Below are 9,114 nucleotides of genomic sequence, written 5' to 3'. Positions count from 1 at the left end.
CTTTCCTTTCCTTTCCTTTCCTTTCCTTTCCTTTCCTTTCCTTTCCTTTCCTTTCCTTTCCTTTCCTTTCCTTTCCTTTCCTTTCCTTTCCTTTGTTATATCCTTGGTTTGTTGCATTGTTAACTTCAATTACTTTAGGGGGATATTTACATGTTTTTCTGGAGTCAATCCTGTCTTCATTTATAAAATTTCTTTTAATGTTTGCTTCTAGTGTTCTTCATTTTCATGACACATCCAGAGTAACATTTCAATGTCTTTGAATTTGAGTAGAATTGTTTTGTGAATGTCTGTTCTATCAATTTGACTAATAATATAGTTTAACTCCATTGATTTTGTTTTTCCTTTTTGGTCTGGATGATCTTATTCCATTGATGGAAGTAGGGTGTTGATATCTCTACTACTACTGTATTAGAGCCTGACTTTACATCTCTAACTGCTATTGTAGTTGAGCCTCACTCATGTCTCTACTGCCACTATTTCAGAGCCAGGCTTATAAAAGTGAGCCCTCTGACATTAGTTGCATGTAGATGTACAATCTTTATATATTCTTCTTGAATTACTCCCTTAAGTACTATATAGTGATGTTCTTTGTCTTTCTTTACCTAGCCTCTCCCCATGTAGAGTCTTGATTTGTGGTCCAGGCTGTCCTGGAACTTTCAATAGCTCTGAAATGCTGAGGTTACAGCAGGCATCAGCACACCTGGCTTAGGTTTTGCTTTTATCCTTTTTTGGCTTCTGTGAAGGCTAACAGTCATGAATACCTCCATGTTTCCTGCTTCTGCTGAGTATCCAGTTCTCTTTAATTTTTAAAGGCTAATCTTGCTAGGTACAGTTTTTTGTCTTCCAACTTGGGCCATCTCACTGTGTTCCTTGTTACACAATAGAATTTTTGTTTAGAAATCTGCTGTTAGTCTATGATAATCATCTTGCCATTTTTCTAGCAGCTTAAAAAATTGTTTTGTACTTTTGGTATCCTGTTTACAATGTTCTGCAGTAAGATTGTATTTTGGTCATACTTATTTTGGGGCCCTAAAAGCCACTTATGTATAGTTTTCTTCTGTAACCTGAAGCTCCCTCCCATCTTCTGTGCTTTATCTTATTTTTTGTTTGACTGGGGCAAAAAACAAAAAACAAACAAACCATGTCTTACTATTTATATAATCGTTATCTGTTTGACCTAATCAGTTGTTGAGGCTATTGACTGCAATTTTTTTTAAGTTTAAAAAATTATTTTATGTATATGAGTTTTTGCCTGGTTAGCAATAGGTGTTTCCTCTGGTATTGACGATGTTATTTCTAGCAAAGATCTGGGACATTTCTGGTTCTCTGGTAATGAGATTCTAAATCATTTTTCCACTGACCAGTCATATGACCCCAGGTGCTGCATGGAGAGAGGGGGACAGCAGAATGCAAACAATCCTCCTTGCTGCTGTTCCCTGCCAGTCTTGACAAGGTATAGGGGCGGGTAGCAAAGTGACGAGCGTGCATGAAGGCAGAAGCAGGAGTCATGGTGCTCTTTGCTTCTGTGTAAGTCATGGTGTCTGCCCAGGAGCAGGACCTTAGCCAGTGTTGATGATGGCACAGCTGAGGCTGTGGTTGTTGTTTTTCTTTTTCAGCTCTAGTGCCCACCTAGGAATGAGGATGAGCGGGACATCTTTGGACAAAGGTTTTGCTTTGATGCTCCTACCCTTGGTTGCCTATGGGCAAATTGACAGCTACATCAGAAGTTTTCAAGCACCACTTAGTGCCTGCCTTTAGTCCTGGCACTTGCATGAAGCCACACATGATACAGGACATCTCCTAATGAGAGAACCAATCTACTCCCTGCCTATGCCTTAATACCCATTACTTGCAGTGTGGGTTATTCAGGAGGCTTAGGACACAGCCACTCTGCTGGGTTAAACTGAATTCACAAGGCAGCTACTCCTACCCTGGTAGAGTGGATGAATGTTGGGGTTTCAAGAAAGGAGAAAAAAAAGACTTTCTGACTTCAAGAGGAGTCCAAATTCATACAGAAACTCTTTCCCCTAGGTGGCTCCTGGGTCTGGCATGTTAGATGTCTTTTGGGGAAAGGTAGAAAATCCTTTTCCAAAACAAGGCTACTGTACAGATCTCAGGTTGTTTATCTAAAAGGAATTTTCCAGGAGGTAGAATTGCCAGCATCTACACTGCAGGGTTTGCTGAGCAGCTCTTTTTATCTCTTTCTCCTGCCTGGAGGACACCCTCCCCGCACCCCTCTCCCCCCAACCCCCTGCACACCCTGGCTTTGGAGATGCTCTTGGTAAAAATGTCTTGTTTTCTTTCATGCTGTTGTCCCAGGTCTATCAATCTTCCATGCGTCTCTTCTTTCTTTCTGATTTCCAGTTTGCTCTCACCCCACTCATCTTAAAAACAGAACTATATATCTACTATGTTGGGTCTCTGTGGAGGAAGTGAGTTGCTTAATTCGTCAGTATAGCAAAAGGCAGGTAACATCGAAAGGAGGGGCCACACTGAGTCAAACAGCAGACAATTGTTTTCCTCCTATGGAGTATTCATACGTCGCTCTAGGAGATAGGCTCTATGTATGGGAAGATCTTAAAGGCACAGGAAAAGTGGGTTCCTATCCTAGACTCCCTTCATTATTCCCCTCTTTTCCATACTTCTGCTATTGTCAAGAAGAAGGAAACTGCTGTATCAATGCCCCTTCAAAGTCAAATTTTCTGGGAACAAGACCTTCTCTCATCAAGCTTCCTTCCACCATGACAATTCTAAGTTTTCAGAGGAAAAAGAAAAAGCCCTCAGCATATCCAGCATAGTCAGTCTTATTAACATGAGTCGGAGAGTGAGGCAGGAACAAGCCAGTTCCCCATAATCTGCCGGTGTTAACTGTTTTTGGTTAATCACTGTCCTCTGTTCCTTTCATCTGCAAGTCAGCCAGAATATTATATTTAATTTAAAGATTAATGACAGTTCTTTAAGGTAAGTCTCTGCATGGATGTTAATTTGCAATGAAGAAGGAGCAATGACCAAAGCAGTGTGCTACCAGAAATCTTTCGGTGAGTCGTAAGAGGATCGGCAAACGTACCCTTTCTGCTACAAATCTCACAGACTGCACACTGGTTCCGTATAAATTGTCATTGTACTGGCCAGCTTCTATGAATTTGTGCTCTTGGATATCTTTCTCCATTTGTTCTCTAGAAATGACAAAGTGATAGTCTCTGCCGTCGACTTCGTAGTCACGCTTTGGCCTCGTAGTATCTTTAAAAAGAAGAAACGATGAAAAGTGAGACACAGTTAGAATTCCGACCGGTTTTCCAGGTAGTATTGTCTCCACTCGTCCTTCATCACAGATACATGGATATATGTCATATGCAATGTGATGGTCCATGCCATAGCAATGAGTCACAGTCTTACCATCCTAGATAAGCAATGATCTAACAGGACAAAATACAAGAGCTAACTTGTTTCGGGTGTCAGCAGACGAAGCACAGCTGTAATTATAAGGGATGAGAACCATGTGAGGGCAAATCTTTATCCTTCCTCTTTCCCTCAATGCTGTGTCTAAGTGGAGAGTCCAGAGGCCTCTCAGTATTAGAAGATACTGCCATTCATATAAAATTGGGCATTTGGAGTAGGACAAAGAGCCACATATCAGAAGGCTTGAGGCCTGTCTTCACAGCTCTAAAAGCAAGTTGCAAGTACAACAAGCTGATCTGTCAGTACATTATTGCTTTCTACAAACAAAATACTCTGTAAAGGAAGATAACACAATCCAGACTCTCATCAGGACAGCACCACACCCAAGGGTGAACTGACACTCATGTGACTCTATCACTCTGAAGGATTCAGAAGCAAGAAGGTCGGGAGTTCCAGACCAGCAGAGACCACATACTGAGATCCTGTCTCCAAATAACCACTGCCTCAAAATATATAACACTACAATACACAGAACAAATTAGATTATGAAAGACACAAGAAAATGTGACATAAGATTATGAATATGTTTAGGGGCTTACATTTATGTAGACTAAGAGAGTCATAGTTCAGGTGGGACCAAAAGTCAGCAAATCTAACAATTTCATGTTAATATTCTGTTAAGATAAAGGGGAAATAGCTACATAGCTTCTTTTTTATTGGACATTTTATTTACATTTCAAATGTTTCCCAGATTCACCCCCAGAAACTCCCTATCCCATCCCCCCTCCCCCTGCTTCTATGAGGGTATTTCCCCACGCACCCACCCACTCCTGCCTCCCTGTCCTCAAATTTCCCTACACTGGGGCATTGAATCTTTGAAAGACCAATGCCCTCTCCTCCCATTGATGCCTGACAAAGCTATCCTCTGCTACATATGCAGCTGGAGCCATGGCTCCCTCCATGGGTACTCCTTGGTTGGTGGTTTAGTCCCTGGGAGCTCTGGGGTGTCTGGTTGGTTGATATTGTTGTTGTTCTTATGGGGTGGCAAGCCCCATCAGCTCCTTCAGTCTTTTCTCTAACATGCTATATAGCTTTAAAAAGAATATATACCCAACCTTCAAATCAGTTTTTTTCTAAATATTTATCTTAAAATTGATCAAAAGGTAAATAAATATATTCACTATAGTGATTTATAACACATAATTATATTTTATCCTAGCCCACTATATTAAAAAGGAAAGGACATTTAAAAGGTCTATACATTTTTTTGTGACTATAATTACTTTTAGTCATTATATAACATCTTAGATTTAAAGATTTAAATACATGAAAATGTACTGAAAAGAAGAATGATTTTATTTCTGGGTATTAAGTGGGATTATGTATTTTTTCAGCTTCTTGGCTAACTTTTAAAAAAATTCTGTATAATCAATATGTATTTATTACCATAGAACGGTGCAATTGATGAAAGAAAAATGGAAAAAGAAAACGGAATGTGTGTGCAGGGCACAGGGGGAAGTGTAATAAGGTTTGCGTTCCTCTCATTTAGTTCTCTCCAGAGTGGCAGCTCAGCTGGGCAGATGCTGCGAACAAGCTTTCCCTTAGCCCTTCCCACCTGAAGATGATACATATTATATATTATACATAATATTAATATACACTATATAATATATTATAAATATATAATATATAAAATCCTTGATAACCTGGTACTATGAAAACACACGAGAGCAAAACTGCTTGGCTTAAGGACTGACACTTTGTATTAAGTCATTCAGAGACAATTTCAATGTCTGGTTTCAATTTCAATTTTGCTTCTTATTACTCCTACAGATGCTACAGTGGCATTTCAACCAATCTCGGAGAACTCAGAGGCTTATAAATAGCTTGTTGTTTGTTTTAAGTGTTAGGAGAGATTTCAGGATGTCTTATCTTCTGTCTGGGGATGGAGGTCAGTCCTTATCAACAGAAAACAATATGTGTGACAGCCTAGATGAAAAGAGCTGGGCGGATCCACCAAGTCCAGTGTTCAGATAATGGGTAACTGATGACATACGAATCACACCAGAGATTCTTCTTGAAAGGGAAGGATTATATTTGATCATCCACCAAGGATTCCAGCTCTAGCCCACAGAAGAGAAAAGCGATACTTACGAGGCACACAGGAGCCAAATTTATCAGGAAATTCAGATATCAAGTCATCATTGATTCGATCCTTCATGGGGCCCAGGATAATCACTGGCCGGGTGTAGTTTACTGTAGACAGAGAAAGGAAAATGCAGTTGAGGAGGGAGATTTAAAACCCTGCAATGTGGATGCAGTCCTGCACTTCTGCAGAAGTGATTCTTCATGGCAAACTGCCAGCAACCAAGATGTGCTAAGGCCTTAACCTGGGGTAAATTACCCATAAAGCCCTGCATACAGAAATGCATGTTTAGCCCTCAGCATGTTGACTCTGCTGCTTTCTGGAATTGACTAACAGAGAATAAAGCAGCTACAGCAGCTGCCAATGAAAAGGTTTAGGAGTTTTTCTGCTTACAGATTTTAACTCTAAGTCAAAAAACCTAGATTTAGGGAACCTAGGAGAAAAAAACAAAACAAAACAACCAGGTTTTCAGCCATTGTTACTAGTAGAGACACTTCATGGGTCTGTACTCATTGGGGGCTTCCTGATTCTTTTGTGTTTTAGAAGGTATTTTAGTCAATTTGGTGTAACTCCCCAGCTGATGCTTCAATTTTCTCTGTAACATCTCTATAGGTCACCATCAGCCTCTGTATGAATGTCTCCAGAGAGACAGACTCAGACTCCTGAGGCAGTCTGCAGGTGGCCTGCCTCTGAGCTCTGCTAGGGAAACTGGGCTGGCAGCAGCTGCCCTGAGCTCTTCCCAGCCACTCCTCCAGCTTAGGTCCTTAAGTGATTTGAATATGTGCCTTCTTATTGAGACCACCGAAGGACTGTTCTGTCTACCAGGGAGCAGTTGCTGAGCCTGCATCTGAGTATTAAGCGGAGTTTGGTGTCACCTGTCATAGCCTGGAAATCGGGAACATGGGCATGCCAGGAAACTTACTTTCCTGCCTCGTGACAGGTTCATAGGAAAGAATGAGATCTTCTTGTCCTCCTGAGAAGAAAAGAAAGGAAAATTACAATTGACAAATGACCAGCCACCGTGACAGCTACAGTTCCTGCTTCAAAACACAGGAAATGCACAGTTGAGGGTTAAGTTTTCTTGTGCTCTCTCCTTGAACCATTCAAAATTCCCTCCATCTTCATAAAACTCTGGTGTCTAGTTATCGCACAGTTGTAACTGTGTGATAACGGGCTGCTAGCCCTCTGCAGTGAGGCAATGAAGAGAGTGCTTTTTATCTGACATTAGAAATGGAGTGCAATGCCTCCACACCAAGTATTATGAATAAAGCCACTTAGCAATGGGTCCATCCAATAATTTTCAAGCTACTTTGTTAGAATTTCTGATTCTTTTAATTAATCTCCTATTTTATTTTTCTAAGCATGTGGTCCAAAAGCAAGTGTCTATTTCATTTAAGACATAGAAACTTTGTCAGAGTATTATTACAGGATGCTANAGGTTTAGTCTAACACGGAGTCACCAGCAAGCTGTCCTAGGTCAGTTAAATTAGATTCAAACAGAGGACACTGAGGCTATAGCTGTGGGGCAGAGCATGAGCTTAGCAAGTGGGAGACCCTGCTTCCAGTCCTGGTCTTTGCTCCAACTTGAGAAGTGTGTCCTAGACTGTTAGGATCGCTGCTACTTGTCTTGAAGCTTCAGGACGGGAACTAAGGGCAGCAATGCTTTTCTAGGATTCCTTGCATGTCCTGTGCTTCAGGGTTGACCTTGAGTCAACTTTGGCAATAGTTTTAAATCAAATTTATACACTAGATCAACTAGTTGGTCAGGGGTTGTCTCAGCTCGGCTGCAAATCCCAGATGTTCTGCTCCTATATTTGTATTAGGTTTAGTGTTGAACAACCTTGGTGTGAGGATAGGTTAGGGATATTGAAAACAATTCAGTATCTGTTGGAGGAGGTTTGGGGTGGGAGATTGTCTTGTCCAAGGCCAAAAGACAGTGAATCTCATTGCTTTATACTGTACTACAGAGTCTATAGGTTGACCATCCCAGACATACTTAGTCTGCCAATAGGAGTCTCTCTTTCATAGCTTCAGCACCAGGGGAAAGCGAGCTGTTTTCATAAAAGGTGGTAACTGCATGGATGGCTTAGATACCTGCAGGTGACTTAGGTAGTTATTATATGTTACTGGAGCCTTGGTAGTGGTAAGAAATGGCTGCCAACCTAAGTCATTCTTTACATCTACCTTGAAGAGAACTTGCTGTTGGGATTGGCCCTGCTAGGCCACCCTATATCCTGAAGGTACAATAAGACTCAAAGTCTTTCCTAAATGGCACATGCCCACACTTGCCCTAGAAATGCTTAGGAGGCATCCTTAAGTCTGAGAAAAGGGAGCTGGTGTGGGACCATTCAGGATTTTGTGTATTCTGAGAAAGAATGATTCCCTGCAACTAAATTAAACTACACAAAATCAGAGTTTAGATGGGGAAAAAAAAAGACTGATGCTAAAGCCCCAGTCTTCTGATCTGGAGATCCATCGCAATTCACAAGATGGGTGGAAAAATGTACAGAGAAAAGGTTGGAGTGAGAGTAGCATGGGTCCTTAATGGTGGCAACAGACTCCAACTTTATAGGGAAGGCTTGGGAACTATCATCAGAGTCCTAATAGTGAGATAAAGCTTCAGGTGTCAGGTGGTCATTGTCAGAGTCTGACCTCTACATTGGTCAGAGCACAAAGGCACAGTCCCATCCATCACTGTGATTCCAGCGCTTAAAGATGACAGAGAACTCACTCTGTGATTTCCGTTGTGAAAAACAAGATGAGTAATGAGTGCAGGGAAAGGTTCTGCTCTGCGTGTCTGTGAATACAATCCCTTCACTTTGGGAAATACAGTTTCCTCTAAATAACCGCAACACGTCACGCTTCTGTTTGGATCTTTTTTTCCAGTCATGCTGCAGATCACCCCAATGGGATCTTCCGGACACAAATCTTAAGTGACATCTGATGTCAGTCTGTGTCACGTGTGGTTCAGAAAACCGGGACAAGCACAGCTTTTCTTTCATGAGAGAATTATTTGTCCTCGGCTTTGTGGTATGCTTCTTATGGAGGGAACTGGTTTTCATTCCAAGCAGTAGTGCTGCCAGGGAGTATCATGTCATTCTCTGTGATTGTTATGGCCCTGTGCAAGCATGCACTGTGTGTGCATCGGAAGCTAGCAATGAAGAGAGAAAAAAGTGCATGTCTCCATGCCATTCTTGAGGGCCTTTGCTTTCCCATCACTGGCTTCTTGTTTCCACAAAATTTCTTGGGTAGTTGGTACTCTGGTGACCCATTTTATAGATGGAGAAGCTGAGGTTCAAGCCTTTAGTGAGGCCCATTCGCTCAGCTACTAAGTGGCAAAGACAAGATTTAAATCCACATTTGTTTTTCTCTGTTGAGTATATCATACACTCTCAGGAGGGCGGGAGATGTAGATTTTTCCCTGGGACTCACTAGAGTCAGTGAACAAAGGGCATGGGCCACAAAAGAAGGTAGAGTCATCAAGAGGCCTGAAGAGGTCCAGGTCCACCTGTAAATACCAGCGCTTCTGCTTTCTCATATCCTCTGTTGGTATAACATCTCCGTAATCA

The 9,114-nt window shown here is 41.5% G+C and overlaps 1 protein-coding gene across 7 annotated transcripts in view; it reads right to left on the bottom strand.

Annotated features, from left to right (window-relative positions):
* Window positions 1-9,114, bottom strand: part of Dlg2 (discs large MAGUK scaffold protein 2) — a 1,891,758-nt gene that overhangs the window by 14,871 nt on the left and 1,867,773 nt on the right. For all 7 annotated transcript variants that reach the window (XM_029479404.1, XM_021169155.2, XM_021169152.2 and 4 more), the window contains 3 exons: window positions 6,468-6,518; window positions 5,554-5,655; window positions 3,068-3,240 (listed from right to left, as the gene is read on the bottom strand). In XM_029479404.1, coding sequence (XP_029335264.1) covers window positions 3,068-3,240; window positions 5,554-5,655; window positions 6,468-6,518 — 326 coding nt within the window. The remainder of the gene's footprint in view (window positions 1-3,067; window positions 3,241-5,553; window positions 5,656-6,467; window positions 6,519-9,114) is intronic.

This window comes from Mus caroli, chromosome 7 (genome assembly GCF_900094665.2).
Source record: "Mus caroli chromosome 7, CAROLI_EIJ_v1.1, whole genome shotgun sequence".
In the NCBI taxonomy this organism is placed as follows: domain Eukaryota; kingdom Metazoa; phylum Chordata; class Mammalia; order Rodentia; family Muridae; genus Mus; species Mus caroli.
The sequence above is the reverse complement of the archived record's forward strand: the minus strand, read 5'-3'. Positions and strand labels throughout refer to the sequence as shown.